Source organism: Mixophyes fleayi, chromosome 8 (assembly GCF_038048845.1).
Source record: "Mixophyes fleayi isolate aMixFle1 chromosome 8, aMixFle1.hap1, whole genome shotgun sequence".
Taxonomy (NCBI): Eukaryota; Metazoa; Chordata; class Amphibia; order Anura; family Limnodynastidae; genus Mixophyes; species Mixophyes fleayi.
Window position 1 is genome coordinate 106,315,856 of NC_134409.1, and position 21,935 is coordinate 106,337,790.

At 39.9% G+C, this 21,935-nt stretch overlaps 1 protein-coding gene across 2 annotated transcripts in view; it reads left to right on the forward strand.

Annotated features, from left to right (window-relative positions):
• The window catches only part of STAB1 (stabilin 1), a 179,409-nt gene that overhangs the window by 149,149 nt on the left and 8,325 nt on the right, over nucleotides 1-21,935 (forward strand). For both annotated transcript variants that reach the window (XM_075183082.1, XM_075183083.1), the window contains 6 exons: nucleotides 6,382-6,486; nucleotides 6,585-6,692; nucleotides 12,500-12,693; nucleotides 14,980-15,124; nucleotides 18,815-18,948; nucleotides 21,004-21,169. In XM_075183082.1, the coding sequence (XP_075039183.1) occupies nucleotides 6,382-6,486; nucleotides 6,585-6,692; nucleotides 12,500-12,693; nucleotides 14,980-15,124; nucleotides 18,815-18,948; nucleotides 21,004-21,169 (852 nt within the window). The remainder of the gene's footprint in view (nucleotides 1-6,381; nucleotides 6,487-6,584; nucleotides 6,693-12,499; nucleotides 12,694-14,979; nucleotides 15,125-18,814; nucleotides 18,949-21,003; nucleotides 21,170-21,935) is intronic.

Genomic DNA, 21,935 nt, shown 5'->3' on the forward strand with positions numbered 1-21,935 from the left:
GTATATTTCTGAATTTGCACTACAAGTGATTTGGGTTTCATTAAAATGGATTCACAGCAGTCCGCATACGAGCAGGATCAGCAAGCAGCTGCTGGCACCAGTCCTGGTGGTAGTCTTCCCTGTACGTCATCTGGTAAAGCCTATGTAAAAGTACATAGTCTTTTTAAGTCAGGGAAAAAAACGCACTGAAAAAAACCTTTTACCGTGTTGAAGAGAAAAAGAGCTATAACTGAGGAAAAGTTAAGTGCGGTGAAAAAAAAAATCGCCAACATGCCATTCTACACATGCAGTGGCAAAGAAAGAATGAGGCCTTCGCCTTTCTCTATTAGTGCCAGATCGAAAAATGTTACTGAGCCTTCTTCTTGTAAGGTCACTCGTGACCAAGCAAGACCAAGTAATTTGGAGTCAAAAAGTGGTGCACAACTACTGTTACGTGTGAAAGCCGAACTGCAAGAAAACAGTAAGGCATTAGAGGAAAATGTATGCTCAGCATCAGAAATGACACCAATCCTTGAGGAGAGTCCATCCATGAGTGGTATGTGTAATCGTAACCATTATGCTAGTGTACCCTTAAAGAAGGGCCCTTTCAGCATTTCTGCTGATGTGTGCCTGAACAGCCCGAGTGTATCCGGCGATACACCAATTGAGGATGCCACTTTGGAATTGGAAGAGGATGAGGGGGATATTTGTGTAGCCGATGAGGGCGCTAATGAGTATGTTGATGAGGATGAGGTTGTTTGTGTAAGTCCTGCACCAGTGGCAGCAGTTCTGGCATGTGACAAGAAAAAGGCCATTGTCATGCTTGGGCATAAAACAAAAAAATCCACTTCTTATGTGTGGAATTATTTCTACCCAAATCCTGGCAACAGTTGTATAGCCATTTGTAGTGTATGTCAAGCCCCAGTCAGTCGAGAGAAGGACCTTAACCATCTTGGGATCTCATCCATGTTACGCCATTTAACGACAGTTCATGGCAAGGTTTTGGGAAAAGCTGAAAGCTGAAAGTTATGGCAAAAAATAACAAGCACTCCATCATCAGCTAGGACCCTTCTGTCACCTGTACTCCAATCTACACCCACAACACCATCCTCATCAATATCCTCAGTAGTGATGGGAGTTAACCCTGCATCCCACTTGGTAAGGCTCAATGACTCCTGCACTATAATAGATTCCTCTGAAGAATGTTTAAGCGTTAGTCCCACTGCTGCTGCTGTTGCTGCTGCTGGGGGTGAATCTTCCTCCCATAAGAAGGCCAAGAAAAAGAGCAGTACTACATTACAACAATTAACTGTGAAACAATCTTTTGCTAGAGGAAGCAAATATGACAGCAGTCACCCAGTCGCCAAGCAGATCACAGACGCCATAGCTCCTATGCTAGTGTTAGATCTACGTCCAATATCCACAATAAACGCAACTGGTTTTTCACAGTTAATTGATGTTTTGTGTCCTCGTTACAAAATTCCATCGCAACACCATTTTTCCCGTAAAGCTATTCCACGACTATACCCAAAAGTTTGTAAAAATGTAGTAATTGGGCTCAATAATGCTATTCTGCCAACTTAACCACAGATATGTGGACAAGTGGAAGTGGGCAAACCAAAGACTATATGACTGTGACCATTCGCCTTCACCCGCAGCAACAGCAGCAGCATGTACACCACTATGTAACATTTGTCACAGGCAGGCTACTCTTTGTATCACCGGCTTCACTAACAGATATACAGCTGACAATTTGTTACGAAAACTGAGAGATGTGATTAATGCATGGTTTATACCACTTGGACTCTCCCCAGGATATGTCATTTCTGATAACGTCAACAATATAGTGTGAGCATTACAGCTGGGTAAATTCCATGACATTTCCTGTTTTGCTCACACAATAAACTTGGTGGTGCAGAGCTTCCTAAGAAATAACCGTGAGGTGCAGGAGATGCTTTCGGTGGCCCGTAAAATTTCGGGACATTTCAGGCATTCTGCCACAGCATGTAGGAGATTGCAGCAGCTCCAAGAACAATTTAACTTGCCCTGCCACCAACTTAAGCAAGAGGTGTTAACAAGGTGAAATTCCACACTGTACATGCTTCAGAGGATGGAGGAACAGCGCAAAGCCATCCAAGCCTATTGCACAAGCCATGACATTGGGAAGAGGGGGAATGTATTTTACTCTTGCACTGTGGGGAATTCTTTCTGTGCTGTGCAGGGTGCTGAAACCATTTGAAGTTGTGATGTGTGAAGTGAGTTCAGACTCTGCTAGCTTGAGCCAAGTCATTCCTTTAATTCGACTATTGGAAAAGCAGCTTGAGAAACTGAAGGAGGAGATGAAAGAAAGCAATTCCGCAAAGTATTTTGGCCTTGTAGATCAAGTACTTAATTCGCTTTGCAATGATCCAAGAGTAATTAAAATTTTGAACTCGGATCACTACGTTTTGGCGACTGTGCTTGATCCAAGGTTTAAGACCTACATTGATTCTTTGCTTCAAAATGAGCGAGATGTGAACCTTTGCAAGGAGCTATTGCTCAGCAAGTTGTCCGCTGAACTGGGCCTTGGCTTGACGACGTCTCCTCCTTCAGTTTCTCAGGCAGCGGCTGCTCGGAAAAAATTAAACTTTCCAAAGCAAAGCAGGGATGACATAGGGGGCAGACCACAACAGTTTGACATTTGGGCTGGTTTGAAAGATTTTACCAAAAAATGTGTGACCTTGCCCATAACTCCATCCAATCTGACTATTAACATGCAAAGGATGGTCTAGGATTATTTTCAAGAGGTACTTGATATGGAAATGTCAAACAAACCCTTTCCTTACAGGGAAGAAAAGCAAGCCATTTGGAAACCCATGTACAAACTTGCTTTGCAATACCTAAGCTGCCCACCCTCCAGTGTGTACTCTGAAAGAGTATTCAGCACAGCCGGGAACCTTGTCAGTGATCGACGTAGGAGGTTACTTCCAAAAAATGTGGAAAAGATGATGTTCATCAAAATGAACTACATCTTCCACGAGGAAGGCCTTTACCATCAAAGACATCCAAGTACTGACAGTTCTCTAATGGCGAATTCAAGCGGAGATGAATAGTCTGTGATGATGATGTACACACTGATGAGGGTGAGGATGATACTGAAGATGATGACGACAACATCTTTTTAAAACTTTCACTGTAAGTGTAGGGTGTAATCTACACCCAAACAGGAAAGGGACTTGGGGCATTTCTATTTAACGTACATTCTTTAAAGGCTGCTGTTTTGTCAATTTCACTATAAGTGTAGGGTGTCATACACAAATAGACACCAAACTGCCTTTGTCCATTTCTATTTTATTGTACAGTCTATGCCGGCTGGCTTTTTTTCTATTTAACTACAAGTGGAGGGTGTGAGATACAGACAGAAACCAAACTGCCTTTGTCCATTTCTATTTTTATTGTACAGTCTATGCCAGCTGGCTTTTTTTCTATTTAACTACAAGTGGAGGGGGCCCTATACAGACAGAAATCAAACTGCCTTTGTCCATTTCTATTTTTATTGTACAGTCTATACCGACTGGCTTTTTTTCTATTTAACTAAAAGTGGAGGATGTGAGATACAGACTGACACGAAACTGCCTTTGTCCATTTCTATATTTATTGTACAGTCTGTACCGGCTGGCTTTTTTTCTATTTAACTACAAGTGGAGGGTGTGAGATACAGACTGACACCAAACTGCCTTTGTCCATTTCTATTTTTATTGTACAGTCTATACCGGCTGGATTTTTTTCTATTTAACTACAAGTGGAGGGGGTCCTATACAGACAGAAACCATACTGCCTTTGTCCATTTCTATTTTTATTGTACAGTCTATGACGACTGGCTTTTTTCTATTTAACTACAAGTGGAGGATGTGAGATACAGACTGACACGAAACTGCCTTTGTCCATTTCTATTTTTATTGTACAGTCTATACCAGCTGGCTTTTTTCTATTTAACTACAAGTGGAGGGGGCCCTATACAGACAGAAATCAAACTGCCTTTGTCCATTTCTATTTTTATTGTACAGTCTATACCGGCTGGCTTTTTTTCTATTTAACTACAAGTGGAGGGGGTCCTATACAGACAAAAACCAAACTGCATTTGTCCATTTTTATTTTTATTGTACAGTCTATGCCGGCTGGGTGGTTTTTCTCTTTAACTACAAGTGGAGAGTGTCCTATACAGACAGAAACCAAACTGACTTTGTCCATTTCTATTTTTATTGTGCAGTCTATACCGGCTGGCTTTTTTTCTATTTAACTACAAGTGGAGGGGGTCCTATACAGACAGAAACCTACCTGCAACCCTAGTACCACATAATATATACACTTGTATAAGTACCAATAGGCAAATTGGAACAGTTATCAAACTCATCGGGGGTAAGGAAATGGCACAGAAAGCAAACAAGATGTACTACATATAGTCCGCAAATACCACAGTAGGAACAAATCTCTGCTGGGGCTATTGAAGTCCACTATTAATATTAAGCATCGAGAAAAAGTCAATTCTTGTAGGTATGTGGTATATTGCTGATTCTCCTTAATGGTATGTCAATAGACAAAATGTTCCAATGAAGAAAGCCAGGAGTCGGCTAGTAGTTGAGGATGCGCAACATATTCCCCAAGGCTGACTGCAACTTCTGCATTAGTTACACAGTAGGACGACACAAGCACTCTCATAGCACCAGTCACAACTGCAAACAAGCAGGATCCCTGGAGAGCATCATTAGCCTTATCCACGCGAGGGTAAGTCCTCAAACTACCAGCCGACTCCTGGCTTTCTCCATTGGAACATTTTGTCTATTGACATACCATTAAGAAGAATCAGCAATATACCACATACCTACAGGAATTTACTTTTTCTCTATGCTTAATATTAATAGTGGACTTCAATAGCCCCAGCAGAGATTAGTTCATACTGTGGTATTTGCGGACTATATGTAGTACATCTTGTTTGCTTTCTGTGCCATTTCCTTTCCCCCTGATGTGTTTGATTACTGTTCCAATTTGCCAATTGGTACTTATACAAGTGTATATATTATGTGGTACTAGGGTTACAACCCAATTGTATTGTTATTCCAAATAAAACTGTATTTTATTTGATGTTTATCTCACCCTGTCCACTCTGTCCTATGCGCCCAGGGAGTGCTACATCTGTTTCCTAGAATAAGGGCTGAGCTATTCCTTCACCCCCCTACTCCCAGTGGCTGTAAACAACTGACTATCATTTATAGGGAGCCCTTAACTTATACCATTTTACTAGAAACCAAACTACCTTTGTCCATTTCTATTTTATTGTACAGTCTATGCGGGCTGGCTTTTTTTCTATTTAACTATAAGTGTAGGGTGTAATATACATTGCTAATAGTCAAAAATGGAGAGGAAGACAAGCAGGCCTGTCTGTATAATTTGCAGGCAAGTGTTAGAATTAAGGACGGCCTACCAGGTATTAAACTGTATTTTTCTTAATTTGCACTAAGAATGTTTGGGTGTACACTAGAGCCAAACAGAAAAGATGCTTTGGGTATTTCTATTGACTCACTTATCCAAGAAACAGGTGGAGCACTAAATTAGGTTATTTTAGACCAAAAAAATGGTATTTTTAAAACAAATTGCAAAACAAAACCAAACAAACCCAAAACCAAAACATGAAGGTAATCCAGATCCAAAACTAAAACCAAAACCAAAACACGGGGGTCAGTGACCATCTCTAATGATAATACTACATTAATGTTCAGAAATTGCCTTTAGCACTTGAGGCATTGATGTAAGAAACTGACAATGAAATATGTAGTGTGGTGATACTGAAATCCTAGAAAGAAAATAGTCGTCATCAAAAAGACTTTTTGTCAAACTGTACATGATAGATATAGTGAGTAGTGTGGGACACAGGCATTTACGTATTACTTACAACCTAGATCATCATTTAGCCTTTATGTTTGGACAATTTAGGATACTAAAGCAAAGGATTTTGTAAGCTGAATGGCCCTAGTGCCTTGAAAGCTTGCAATGATTTCATGTGTAGTGACATGTTAAAGTTATTGCCTTTACATCATTTTTGTTACTACTCTCTCATCTATAATTTTGTTCCCCTTTCAGAAAACAAAGCACGTTATTACGACTTCTGTACATTCCTGTTTTGAAGGTTTTCATGTTAAACCAGTTCAGTGTACATTGTCCCCTTTCAGTTTAAGTAGAAGTCAGCAACAGTGGCAAAATTGGCAAAACAATTGGTTCCTGTTTCCTGTCCGAACATTGATATAGAGCTGCCTATGGTTTAGTCTATTTGCTGAATCTGCCTTTTATTTGCACCACATCCTCATCTTCTTTTTGACTGGATTGACACTAGGTTATTTAGCTCAAAACCCAGTGTTTACTTTTCAGAATGCACATGCTCAGAAAATGGTCAATGCAATGATGGGATTTCTGGAGATGGATCTTGTTTCTGTTCTGAAGGATGGTCTGGTCAGAACTGTGAAATCAAATTAGGTAAGAGCTCATCTCACAGTCCCACAAAAAGCTTTTTTGTATTTAGCTGATAACATCTTACTATTCATTGCCTGTTTATATTTTGTTTTATTTTCCAGCAACAAATCCTGTTTGCTCGCCAGAATGCGATGGTAATGCCACATGTAGAGCCAAAAATGAATGTGAATGTAATCCGTATTATGAGGGAGATGGAAGAACATGCAGCGGTTAGTAGATATATCCACATGTTACTGAAGGTTGTCTGCATAAGCTATTTAACTAGGTGGAAAAATAGAAGTTGGGAAGGTTCATAAAGTAGTAAGAGAGAAGATTATAAAATTCCACCAATATTCCGTAATCAGATGAATCACTGAAAAGATTCACAAGGCAAAAATTTAAAATATATAAAGTTATATGTGATACTGTAAAATATAAGGATATTAGCGGTCTCATACTGAGTTGGACGCAAATCCAACAGTGAAGTTCAACATGTCGTTTTCTGTACTGCTCATGATTTGTAAAACAGCATGGGCCTGGTTCATTAAGGAGAGTAAAGCAAAAAAATTGAGTAACTTTAGACCTTGGCAAAACCATGTTCTATTGTGATGGGAGCTAAATTTAAAATGTGAGGACAGATTTATAATTTGGGGAGAGCATGTCCTAGGTCAACTTTTAAAGTCTGTGTAAAAATAAAGCTTTCAGGTATTTGTGTTCTACGTGAAATAACAGCCAGTATTTTCCTTAAGTGCAAAATAATAAACTCATTTGCACCCTCTTGCACTGCAACATGATTTTGCCAAGGTTCAAAGTTACAGGTTTTTTTTGTTTTGCCTTCCTTAATGAACCAGGCCCCATATGTTTAAGTCTGTTTGCAATTAGACATATCCGGCCATGGAAGAGGCGGAAAGAATTTGTCAGCACAGGCCTGACATCAGAACCTGTGGGGACCACTACTAATTAATCTGGCAGGGCTCCACCCCCTCCCCATACATGCCCCCTCCCTCTTCGCATACATGCCCCCTCCCTTTTTACTGTACATGTGCCCCCTCCCTATTCGCTATACATTCCCCTTCTCCCTCATCACAGTACATCCCCCTTCTCCCTCATCACAGTGCACTCACCCTCTCCCTCATCACAGTGCACTCACCCTCTCCCTCATCACAGTGCACTTACCCTCTCCCTCATCACAGTGCACTTACCCTCTCCCTCATCACAGTGCACTTACCCTCTCCCTCATCACAGTACATTCCCCTCTCCCTCATCACAGCACACTCCCCCTCTCCCTCATCACAGTACATTCCCCCTCTCCCTCATCACAGTACATTCCACCTCCCCCTTATCAAAGTACATTACCCCTCTCCCTATTCACAGTACATTCCCCCTCTCCATATTCACAGTACATTCCCCCTCTCCCTCATCACAGTACATTCTCATCTCCCTTATCACAGTATATACTCCCTCTCCCTTATCACAGTACATTCCCCCTCTCCCTCATCACATTATATATTCCCCCTCTTCCTCATCACTGTACATTCCCCCTCTCCCTCATCACTGTATATCCCCCCTCTCCCTCATCACTGTACATTCCCCCTCTCCCTCATCACTGTACATTCCCCCTCTCCCTCATCACAGTACATTCCCCCTCTCCCTCATCCACAGTACATTCCCCCTCTCCCTCATCACAGTACATTCCCCCTCTCCCTCATCACAGTACATTCCCCCTCTCCCTCATTACAGTACATCCCCCCTCTCCGTCATCACAGTACATTTCCCCTCTCTCCCTCATCACAGTACATTCTCCTCTTCCTCATCACAGTACATACTCCTCTTCCTCATCACAGTACATTCCCTCTCTCCCTCATCACAGTACATTCCCCCTCTCCCTCATCACAGTACATTCCCCCTCTCCCTCATCACTATACATCCCCTTCTCCCTCATCACAGTACATTTCCTCTCTCCCTCATCACAGTACACTCTCCTCTTCCTCATCACAGTACATTCCCTCTCTCCCTCATCACAGTACATTCCCTCTCTCCCTCATCACAGTACATTCCCCCTCTCCCTCATCACAGTACATTCCCCCTCTATCTCATCACAGTACATTCCCCCTCTCCCTCATCACTATACATTCCCCCTCTCTCTCCTCACAGTACATTCCCCCTCTCCCTCCTCACAGTACATTCCCCCTCTCCCTCATCACTATACATTCCCCCTCTCCCTCCTCACAGTACATTCCCCCTCTCCCTCCTCACAGTACATTCCCCCTCTCCCTCCTCACAGTACATTCCCCCTCTCCCTCATTACAGTACATTCCCCCTCTCCCTCATTACAGTACGTTCTCCTTTCCCTTATCACAGTACATTCCCCTCTCCCTCATCACAGTACATTCCCCCTCTCCGTCATCACAGTAAATGTTCCCCTTTCCCCCCAGTCCATCACAGTAAATGTCCCCCCCCCTCCCCTCTCTCCATCACAGTAAATGTTCCCCTCTCCACCCCATCCCATCACAGTAAATGTTCCCCTCTCCCCCCATCCCATAACAGTAAATGTTCCCCTCTGCTCCCCACAGTAAATGTCCCCTCTGCCCTCCCAATCACAGTAAATGTTATCCTCTCCACCCCATCCCATCACAGTTAAAGCTCCCCCCACCAACCCATCACAGTAAATGATCCCCTCTGCCCCCCCAATCACCATAAATGTTTCCCTCTCCCCCTCAATCCATCACAATAAATGTTTCCCTCTGCCTCCCCTAATTACAGTAAATGTTCTCTACTACCCACCAATAACAGTAAATGTTCCCCTTTGCCCCCCAATCACAGTAAATGCTCCCCCCGACAATCATTGTAAATGTTCCCCTTTCCCCCATCCGATCACTTTAACTTCTTGAAGCAATGCGGTGGCTCCCAATCACTGATAGACTGATGTCATCACCGCGCTGCACGCTCCCAGCCCTTCAGTGCCTTGGAGCCACTGCAACATAGAGGCAAAGGGGACTGATCAGTCAAACTAAGGGGCATGGACAGTCAAGGGCGCCCGGACAGACGGAGAGGTCTGTCTGGGCCCCTTACATCTGTACCGGTTGAACCCCCTGATGGCGGCCTTGTCCCAGCATATAAAGTGAAAAAGGGTTCTGATGTGGGATAGGAACACTTCTCTAGACAAATAATGTTGCAGCTGTAGTCTTTATAACCAGTTCAAGACTATAAATACAGCTAACACTAGCTCTACTAGTTACCGAGCCTGCACAGATCCAAACCAGCTCCACTCCTTCTTCCCAACTAAGGGTTTTATATAAAAGAATACAGGAAACTGAATAGGCGCTATGATATCCAACAATTGAAATATTGTCACAAATGCAATACACCTAACTATAGCTGCTGCTCCCAATAGGCAATCTACTGAAACTGCCCCTCATGGCACATAAAAGTGAGACATTTTTCTGCTGGAGTTGGCCAAATATAAGGACATTGCTATACTCTGAACAGATAATTGCTTTGAGAAAAGTCTATTAAAAACCCTGTGTTTTTTAACATCATCCACTATGAACGATACCTTGTGATTTATCACTTAAGTGTATCCCATTCCGTAATCATGGTAGCTGCAGCAGATATTTGCCTGCAAATAGAAGACCTAGTAGAATCCGTTTAGTTCAGTTTGTACATTTGAGACTTTTTCTTTTTTTGACATCATTGATTGATTGATATACTGTCCTTCAAAGCCAATGCTTTCTGAGGGGCACATAGAGGAGTAGGGAGTTTATACACTCAATAATTCTACATAGTTCCTTTCATAGAAGAAATAAGGAATAGGAGTTGGTTAATTGAATGAGCTCATGTATTTAGCATTACACCTGAAGGTGTATATCTATACCGGTATAGTTATTTAATAGTATATCCATTTGTGGATAACACTGTATACCTTCAAGCACAATATTTGTATTTTATCTGTTGTATTTCTGGTTTAATTTATATTATAATTGATTAAATATCATCTATTATATCAGCACTTCCATTTATATATAATTATTTTATATAAAATAAATGACAAATACCCTCTCAATGTAGGGCCATAGACACATACTGAGTCAAATTCTTCTCTACTAACAGTCACCTTATGCCAAACGTAGACAACTAACTCCAGCTCTACTCTCTCGTGATAGTTCCAGATTGTACATACAGCTAACTTGAACTCTATAGCTTTACTACTCCCCACCAGTTCCAAACTCTAAAATAACTATCTCTTCTGTCTTCACAGTTCCAGAATAAAGTGAACCAATAAGAGTGAATAGAGTGAACCAATATCTAGATACAACAAAATACAGCTTTAATTATTAACCATAGTTAGTCTTTTTCCAATATGTATGACATATACAGACAACAGTGACCCATAACACAAAATGATATATAAAGAACAAAATATATAAATATACACACACACACACACACACACAGGTAACATGGTAATGCAAATCAGATTATTTCTGGGACAATGAGTGAAAATGATGGTAGAAATCAGCAAGAAGTAGGCCAAAGCTTAAGAAAACAGGGCTAGGAAAGCAGGCCAAGAGCTACAGAGGGTGATGTAATAGTAGAAGGAGCACACAAGGAAAGAGGGCCCTGCTCCTGAGAGCTTACATCCTAAAGGAAAGAGGGAGACAAAAATAGGGTGGTACTAACTGGATGAGAGAGCCGGGGCAAGGGAGTTAGGAGGAGGACTGAAAGACTTGAGTGAGTGAGTCTTAAAGGGCACACTTGAAGCCTTTGAGAGTAGATGCTAACCTAGTGGAACATGGAAGATCGTTCCACAGTTGGGAAACAGCCCGGGCAAAGTCCTGGAGACGGGAGTAGGAAAAGGTGATCAGTGAAGTAGTGAGGCGGCCGTCAAAGGCAGAGCGGAGGGGGCAGCTAGTAGTGTAGGTAGAGATGAGATTGGAGATGTAGGGGAGGGAGGATTGATTAAGAGCTATAAAGGTGAGGGTGAGGAGTTTAAATTTAATTCTGTAGACCAATGGAAGCCAATGTAATGACTGTTGGAGGGGGACTGCAGAGATAGAGCAGCGGGAGAGAGAAAAGAGGCGGGCAGCAGCATTGAGGATAGACTTAAGAGGGTCAAGGTGAGAATCAGGTAGGCCAGAGTGAAGGAGGTTATAGTAGTCAAGGCGAGAGATTACAAGCGAGTGAACAAGGGTTTTTGTGGCTTCCGTGGTGAAAAAGGGGCGTATCTTGGATATATTCCAAAGGTGGAAGGAGCAGGATTTTGAGAGGGACAGAATGTGAGGTTTGAAGGAGAGGGAGGAATCAAGGATGACCCCAAGGGATTGGACTTGAGGGACAGGAATGAGGGTAGTGTTAATAACAGAAATAGAGAGTGGTGTGGGAGAGTCCTGGAAGGGGGGAAGTTCAGTCTTGGAAATATTGAGTTTAAGGAAGCCTTGGCACATCCAAGATGAGATGGCGGAGAGACAGCAGGATACACAAGACAAAAGGGAAGGGGAGAGGTTAGGGGATGAAAGGGTCAGGGGATAAATTTGGGTATCATCAGCATAGAGGTGGTACTGGAGGCCAAATGAGCAGATGAGGACACCAAGGGAGGAGGTGTAGAGGGAGAAAAGCAGGGGGCCAAGAATGGAAACTTGGGGCATGCCAACAGGTAAGGGAAGAGGGGGAATGTAGAGTCAAGTGTAGAAATAAGACTAACTTCAGCTCTCTCCCCAGTTCAAGTCTTCATACACACCTAACTGTATCCTTACTCTTTTCCCCTATTTCCGACTTGTGATAAAGCCAGCTCTACTTTTCTCCACAGTTATAGACATGCTTTGTGGAGTCTAATTATTATTACTGTTATAATTAAAACATCCTTACAAAACTGTGAGAGTTTGCTATATCTTCTATACAATTTTTGATGTTTTCCAATGGGCCATTTTTGCTTTATCACACCACAATTTCCTGTAAAACAAGTCAGATATTAAATGACTTATCTGTATTAAGTGTTCCCAGTCCAGTGAATGCACTTCTTGTTTTTTACTCTGTACAGTGATTGACCAATGCCAGGATAACAATGGTGGCTGTAGTAACCATGGCCAGTGCTCTCAGGTTGGGGTACGAGTCTCATGTGTATGTTTTCCTGGATATGAAGGAGATGGATATGTGTGTACTCCGATCAATATCTGTGCAAATGGTGAAAACGGAGGATGCAGTGAACATGCAACATGTATTTACACTGGTCCGGTAAGTACAAAGTAAATGTTTTCTTGATGTAAGCACAATGACATATTGGTAATAGGACCATGTCATCTCTGTTTGCAAAGGTTCCATATCTAAATATCATTAGTAGTAAGAGATTGTCCTGGTTTATGGGTATATTGTTAATTTAATCATTAAATACTTACATTTTAGGATTACAGGTAATGAAAGTCTACTGAATAAACAGGGTTTCTCAGAATATGGGTATTTGGGATTATCGCTCTCTAGCACATTGACAATCTCAAGCTCATTGAATAGATGAATTCAGGCCTGCAATCTCTTTTACCCTCTAGCAGTCACAGACGTCAACTCGAGAACACAGAACAATGCTGCTATGCTCCTGCCCTATGGTGGGACAGATTGAAATGAAGACCCCCTAATATACTTATACATGCTTAATATTTACACTGATGTCTTACTCAGGGATTGGCCTGCTGGGACACATCTCATATCCAGAAAACTCCCAATTTCAACTAACATGAAATTGACAAGTAGGATGAATGAACTTTGTTCCATCTAGAGGCATGTTACTCACATCTGACGAAGGGAGGGGTTATATTGTGGTCAAAGATCTTAAAGAACCATTGACCAATTTTCATTGCTCTACATGCAAGCAACATATGGTTCTTCAGCTGTTTTAGGACAAGAATTTACATTATGCTCTGTAGGCTGTTAAGACTCGCTGGGGTTTGTTCCAAAACTGTTCAAATGTCACATCTTGCTTATGGACTATATATTTAGTGGAATTTGTTTTATTGGATTGATTTATAATGGTCAGTGGTCTTGGTGGTCCCCTGATTATTGTCCATGACCGCATCTTCTGATTCTTCAGTTACCATGGAACTGTCAGTTCCATCATTCCATGTGGTTCCACAGCAGATAGGCAGCTTCCAGTTGTTGATATTGATATAAGCAACATGTGGCTCTCCATCTACCATGGAATGGAATGCTGGGACTTTTAGTTCCAAAGCTGGAGATCCACCAGGTGCTGAAGCATGCCTTGCTGTCATGGGTGATAAGTAAAACCCTAATGGTCATACATGTATAACTATAATCTACCTATAAAATGCACATTTCACCGGCACATATAGATATAAAAGCTATGTTATCAGCTATGCTTAGGTATCCAGCAGACATTGAGAACGTTTTTGATTAGAGAGTGATGTGTTATGTATGGGGGAGTGTAAATAAAAAAACAGGAGAATGAAGTTCTGTTTGGACCCAGGTCTTGATTTTACTGGACGTCTGTTGAACCTAAAGTGCAGAGCTCCACCTGAAGTCCTGCTATCAACATTAGGCAGGGGAAGGAGATGCACACATGCAGGGTTATGTGCTGATCCCTACATATGGTCCCTTCAAAACTGAGGACCTCATGGACATCATTGACCTAAGATTGAATACAAAAATCTGCTCACAGCTGTAGTACCCATAACAATGAAATATAATATGACACATGGAGCCAATATCACTCAAATGGGGAAGGTTGAGCTTGAAAGCACCAATTGTTGACAACCCCTGTATGTTACCAGTGTGGTATGGTAGTGGTCATGTCCAATGGTAATGTCTTGTTGATTGAAAGGAAAGTAGGCACAGTGGAATAAAGGGGGTGGGTAAGTACATTGAGGTGTAATTAAAATGGGCGTTTGTGAGAGGACTTATGATGTTAAGTCACAAAGTCCAAAGTAAGAGTATGATTCTCAACCTGGAAAGTATAAAATCATGTCAATTGTGAGACAGTTACCAGAGCTGTCAATGGTCACTTATACACAGTGGTTTAGAGCCAGCCTAGTATGTCTAGTTCCCCAACCTCTCAGAGGCCTTGTTAAATACACTAGTATCATAGCAGGCTTAACTCGAGCCACATCATCACTCTAGCTCAGACACTTTAGATACAAATCCACTAATATGTGGGTTATAATAATTTCAGTGCTAGATTATGATTTACTCTTTTTTCTCGCAGAATTATTGTATTAAGAGCTCAATTGTTGGTTCAAGTGCTCAAGAGTTGCTCACCTCAAAAGCAGCATAACTTTGTCAATTCTTGCCCTTTCTAGACTCCTTATATTTTGTTTACATTAAACAGTAATTCTTTCTGTAGACCTCATCTATTTTGATAGTAGATGGCCCAGTTAGTGTTTAGCTGCCTTGGGTTATTTTGAAAATGTCTAGTAAAGATGTCATCAGAACGCAGAAGGACCCCTTTACTAAAGGCACTAATGATGCTATTCTGTCTGTTGTTTAAGGTTTGTTTGTTTTTTCTTTTTATTGCAGAACATGCGGAGATGTGATTGTCATGATGCTTATGTGGGTAATGGGGTCCAATGTCTAGAAAGAGCTATTCCGCCTGTGGACCGTTGTCTAGAAGTAAATGGAGACTGCGATCCACTTGCAGTCTGTTCCGATCTACACTTTGAAGGTATTTAAAAAAGGGGTGTTCATGCTCTTTTGTGTTTTGTAACATTACTATATTACTATGGGGTGGGAACAATGCAAATTCAGAATATTATTTTTTATCATTATCAACTACTTATAAAGCTCCAACTTATTTCACAGTGCAATGTATTCAGGAGGAAAGGCTTTAACATAAAATGACAAACCAGGGAGTTCAGTGAAACAGAAGGTTAGAGTTCTGCTCACAAGAGCTTTCAATATAAAGGAAATGAATGATATAAAAGGTGCAAGTTCTTATTTGTATGATGGACCAGCTACAAGTATTACCACAAGTATGTATTTTATCAAGTGCTCAGTTCAATATGACTGACAATTAGGTACGTGTGTGGAGACTAGCGAGGGAATATAGTGTGGTACAGTGCTCTAAAGGGGCTTGTAGTTACGACTTTCATATTTTACTCTGGAGGAAACAAGTAACCATTGCAATACTTGGTCCAATGATGCAGCAGTAGTAAAACACAAGCAAGATCATTCTTATAGCTAAACTACAGATAGATTGAATCAGTAGAGTATCGATAAACAACCAGACACAGAGCTTGCCTAAGGGTTAATGGCAGCCTATCATCATCATCATCAACATTTATTTATATAGCGCCAGCAGATTCCGTAGCGCTTTACAATTGGGAACAAACATTAATAAGACAAACATGGGTAATACATACAGACAGGGAGGTAAGAGAACCCTGCTCGCAAGCTTACAATCTATAGGACAATGGGGGTTTGAAACACAAGGGCATGTGCTACATCATATTGCACAATGGACCAGCTAGAACGCAAAGGTAAAAGTATTGAGTGGGCTGTGTGTGTGGCAATGTTGATCAGAGGGTTGTTATCTTGCGTTAGATGTGTAGAGGATGGTAATAGGGTAATCTAGGGAATTAAGATGGTGGTTGAGGAATATCATAACCTTGTCTGAAGAGGTGGGTTTTCAGTGAACGCTTGAAGGTTTGAAGACTAGAGGAAAGTCTTACTGCGTGAGCCTACTGAATCTCTGAGTTGCACACACACACATACAAATACAAACTAAAGAAGAATGCAAAATGAGAAAAATGAGGCATTAAAGTCCACAAAAATGAAAAACCAGAAGGAAAAATTTCAACAGTCCAAAATTCTGTAACAATCCTTGTGTTATGTTGCCAATAACAAGTCACAGCTCTTTCTTTATCTTCTTTTTGATTGGCTCAACAGTCATAAATATTTCTCAGAATAAGAGAAAACCAAAATGAATGACAATGTAAAAAATGGTAGTTTAAATATCTGCACACTCCTATTGAAATGCATGCAAAAATCACCTGTACTATAAAGAGAATAGTGTTCACACCCAGGTGAAAATTCAGGCGCAGTCGTTCAACATACACATGCAGCAATGACTTACACTGATATCTTTTTGAGACAAAGAGAAGAAATATAGTGTGATATTGCCTGGAATCGTTAATCAGTGATATAGATTTATGTCAATTTTGCACTCACATGAACCAAATAAAATGTCAGCATGTACATACTTTATAGATAGAAGTATTTATTCTTTCCTTGGGATTTCTTTTGTTCTTATATGTAGAGAAACTCTCCAATTGTATGCATAGAAAGAGAGAACAAAATAAATCCACACCTGTAATACATTTTAAAAAGTAAAAAAACACTTTAATATACAGTATTACACTTACAATATAACAACAGCATCTATAACTTCAAAGTTAAAAAACAACAGACTCCTTTTTATGGTCTGTTGATATTCCTACCAGACTTCTGATGTTAAGACATCATGGGGTAAATGTATCATAGTGCGGGTTGTACAAGTCGCCGGAAATCGGCGAGATGACAGCTTAAATTTAAAGCAGCGCTGCCTTGTAAAGGGAAGTTTCCCTTTACAAGGCAGCGCCGCTTTCAATTTAAGCTGTCATCTCGCCAATTTCCCGCGACTTGTACAACCCGCACTATGATACATTTACCCCCCAGGCTCTAAACACAGCGTCCAGAATGTTTGTATGAAGGGAGATATCTAGCTGGAAGCATTCTAACTGATAACAATAAAACACCAATGTGTTTCAATACCATAGTATCTTTTTCATTGTGAAAGAGCTGAGTTCTGTAGTTGCTATTTAAAGTCAGTGGCATGCAATCACATTGAAATTCGTAAGACATGCCCAAATAACGTTCAAATCATACTTAAACAGTTATACAAATATGAGGAATCAACAGTTAAACAGATAATTATATACAAATATCTAAAACAAATAATATAAATATTTCTGAATGAATCACATCCTATTCCTAACCCACATCGTAATGAAATTCAAATGTCTACTGCATACTGACTACATCTTCCAATAAAGCGAAAGAAACTTATCATTATGAGTATATTCAGATGACATATAAATTAACCTCAACTAAATCCAGACACACAGATATAATGTACTAGATTGTAGAAAGAATATTTTAATGGCGCACTCTGTTTTTCTTTTTCAACTTATATTATTGCTCCTAGAAAGGAAAGCAAATGTTTATTTAGCATGCTGTATTTAAACCCGCATACAAAAAACATACGTGAGTCTGTAACATATCATTATACGATTCCTACATCACAAATATACTACATTTAGTGGGCAGTATTGGTGTAATCTTCTGTACTTTTTAAAGACTTTGGAACAATTAAACGTTCTAGCTGGGAACTGTATGTAATCCCCATACTCATGTGACTTGGGGAACAGATGTTGCCCTATAAACTGGATGTCCACGCTTTAGTTAGCTATTTATTTTCTTAAATAATGTTTATGAAGTTAATTGTATTTTAATTGTTGGTATCTCTTCTTTCACCCTGAGAGGCAGTGGTAGGGCCTAATCACATATCCAGAAACTAGGACGTGTTGTTTGGTTTCTGGACATATGATTAGAAAAAAACAAGCCCTTGTATATTATTTAAAAGCAGACCTGTGATATTGTCAGGATAATTCCCAATGGAAAGAATGACCAGGCAAAAGCAGTGGAAACAGATGGAATACAGCATTTCCAGGCCCCATAGCAATTGTGGTGGATGTTCCTGCAATCCTTATCCAAACCTCTTGAGGCCCACGCTCTGTACTTTTTAGCATTCAGGGGCTGGCTCTTGTGCGGTGAGGCCTCATATGGACACCTTGCATGCTCCGAGAGTGTGGACCACCTTGGGAGGGTGGTCCAGCATTGCCAGGATCTCCTCTAGAGCCCAGTAGCCCCTGCAGTGGTGGTAGTTCAGTCAGAGTGCAGATCTAGCTGAGGTCTCTCATGCTATACCAGGTAAACAGTATATAATAGTAGATGACTTGTTGTTACAGTTTACACTGACTCTTCATGTTAGCAGTAGGAGAATGAAATGACATTGGAATATCCCCTGGTTATAAAGTGCTAAAAAATGACAATGAAAAATAAATTAATCTGGGGGTTGAGACTTGGGGGATGGGTACTGATTTGGGTGATGTGGTGGGTGTGCCAAGGTCTAAGCTCATGGGCATCTAGTTACTCTAGTAAAGCCAATGGTGCAAGGATAGACTACTCAAAGCTAATGTGTAATTGGTTCCTATGGAATATTTATGCCATATTATTAAATAAGCCATTATGCTTTCTTTTGTGCAATATGTACTAATGATCTCTCAATTATTAACTATAATCATTTGTTTCATAGAAAAAACTGCGGGTGTTTTTCACTTGCAGTCTCCAAATGGTAAATATAAATTCACATATGAGGAGGCAGACAGTGCCTGCCAGTCAGAGGGAGCCAAGATCGCCACATTCCAGCAGCTCTCTGCTGCCCAGCAGGTATGCGCATCTTCACTTGGGTCACTTAGTGGGTCTGGGATGAGCGATCCTTACTGTACTCTTATGTTAAGCTGGGTACACATCTACACAATTATCACGCAGACCACACAACTCACAACTATTCAGATATTGCAAGAGTGTGTACGCTCCCACAATCATGTTTTATAGTAATACATCGCATCTGTTCATTTCGTTTTCTAAACTTCCTAACAATCATGATCAAGGCTGGAACAATGTTGGGCAAATGTGGAAGTGTGTACGCAGTGTAGTCAGATATCTGTAGAGCGTACAGAATCATGATCTTTTCAGCAGATGGTTATGAGAGAAGAAATCACAGATGTGAAGGTAAATTGTGTAGGTGTTTGCACATGAATGCTCATCGGCACTTTCAGTCGTTAGTAAAATCATTACAGAAATCGCATCTGAAGTAAGATGTGTACTCAGCTTTACTATACTCTCTATTCTCTGGGCACTGACTGTAAGACATCAAGGGGTATATTTACTAAACTGCGGGTTCGAAAAAGAGGAGATGTTGCCTATAGCAACCATTCAGAGTCTAGCTGTCATTTTGTAGAATTCACTAAATAAATGAAAGCTAGAATCTGGTTGTTGGAGGCAAAATCTCCACTTTTTCAAACCCGCAGTTTAGTAAATATATCCCCAAGTGTCAGATGTATGTCCACTGTGTGAAATGGACAAACATGTTGCTCAAACTATTCATGACCATATTGATACCTATTAATATGACACTATGAGACATTTTAGTAAAATATTACTTATTTTGCTATTATGGATGCAATGGTGATGCTTTTAATATATTGTCATTTAAAATAATTGTCTTACTACTGTAATATAGTCACAAAATAAGAAATGTTCAGAACACACCATTATTAAGAGGATAAAAACCTTTCTTTTGTGGAACATTCATTTAGATGATAGATTTTTTATAGAGACTCTAGTTTTTATTCAGTATGAATGCTGTGAATATGAAATATTGTTATCTTTTTTTAAAAATATATAGACATAATGAAAATATATACAAAAAAACACAAAATAATTGGTAACTATATTAAAGAGTTGAAAATTAAGAGTGAGAGCTGCTATAGATTTCCTAAATTATAATAATTATTTTAAAAGACAAAACAAAAATACATAGCTATGTAATTAAATGTTCTGGAGAGATCAGTGGATACATATGCGATTAACAAAAGGCGAAATGAACATTACACTCTTTAATAACATTAGCTTTTTTCAGCATTTACATTTTCATTTGAAAACCTGAATTGTGGTGTCATTCTTCGAAAAAAAATACTTATATTTTTTAGTAAATTAACCACACTCTTTTATTTTGTTTTTTCAAAATTGACATTCATGGTGTTAAAATTGGTGTTATGTCTTTCTAAAATTGATGTTCCTTAAAAATGATTGTTAACAGTAGGGAAAATCATAGTTCACATTAATAAATTCCACCCAATACTTTTCTTATGGTTCTGGGTCCTGATTCATTAAGGATCTTAACTTAAGTAATGTCTTATTTCAGTCTCCTGGACAAAACCATGTTACAATGCAAGGGGTGCAAATTAGTATTCTGTTTTGCACATAAGTTAAATACTGACTGTTTTTTTCATGTAGCACACAAATAGCAACTTTCAATTTCAGTTTACAAATAAGCTATCAAGTATTTTGTGTACATGAAAAAACAGTCAGTATTTAACTTATATGCAAAACAGAATACTAATTTGCATCCCTTGCATTGTAACATGGTTTTGTCCAGGAGACTGAAATAAAACATTACTTAAGTTAAGATCCTTAATGAATCAGGCCCCTGGTTACTAAGTAAAACAGATGTACTACCATGTCCAAGGATGCATGGCTCAAGTGCCATTGTCTGATGTTTACTGCTGTTCATGATTCGTCCACTATCTGGAAATGTTTTTTTATAGTCTATGGAGGATAGTAACCTGTACCCAGGTTTATGTACCTGATTAGTGAGATGTAGTTTCTTCAGCAGTAATTTCTAGCACATTTTTCCCCACCATGTCTGATCTGTAATAGCTGGGATATCACCGTTGCTTGGTTGGATGGCTATATAACAGGACAGCAGGTTATCCCACAGTGTATCCCAGGGCAAGCTGTGGATCAAATCATGTTGGAATTGTGGACTATAAACAACGAACAAACATGAGTGAGACTTGGGATGTCTACTGTTACCGCTTCCAAGGTTAGTACATGGTTATAGTAAATTAGGCTGTGATACATCAGACCTTCCTCGCTGATATTTTCTGAATTGTAGAGGACAATGGGCTTCCTGTTCTGTGCTGCCACTAAAGTGCAGGACCCTAGACCATTATCTACACATTCCACATCGTTCTCCTCCATACTCTTGTATTTGGTCATTTTTAATTTTTGTTTATCACTGACACTGATAGTATTGAATGAAGTGGCATTTGAAGTAGGTTTAATATTGGGGCCTTGGATTTTTTCTGCAATGAGCCACGCTAAAATAATCTCCTCTCCTTTAAAAATAAATCATTTTGTAATATATTATTATCAGCAATAACACTTGGCAACAACATTTTATTTTCCTAATGTTAAATTGATCTTATTCCAAATAGTATTTTTTGTGCTGATTTCAAATCTGTTTTCCAAATATATGTGGAGGGCATGGAGATCTTTTCTAACATGCATTTAATTTTTAGTGGTATTTTCTGAAAAATACACAATATAATACAAGTAACGTGAACTCACCTAAAATTTACCTTGATTTTCTGCTGTATTTAGCTTGAGGAATGTCCATTTTTAGTGTCCAGCAGTAATGTGCAAGCATTTTTGGGTTCCATTTGCGTTGGTAGCAAGCTTCGATGATTGTTATATCCTGGTGGAAGCACTCACCAGGAGGATATATTACATCTCCAAGATTTTTGGGAAAAAAGTCCAAATGTGAATCTGAAAAATGCATTTCAGAGACCTATTGCATCCCAGGGCCC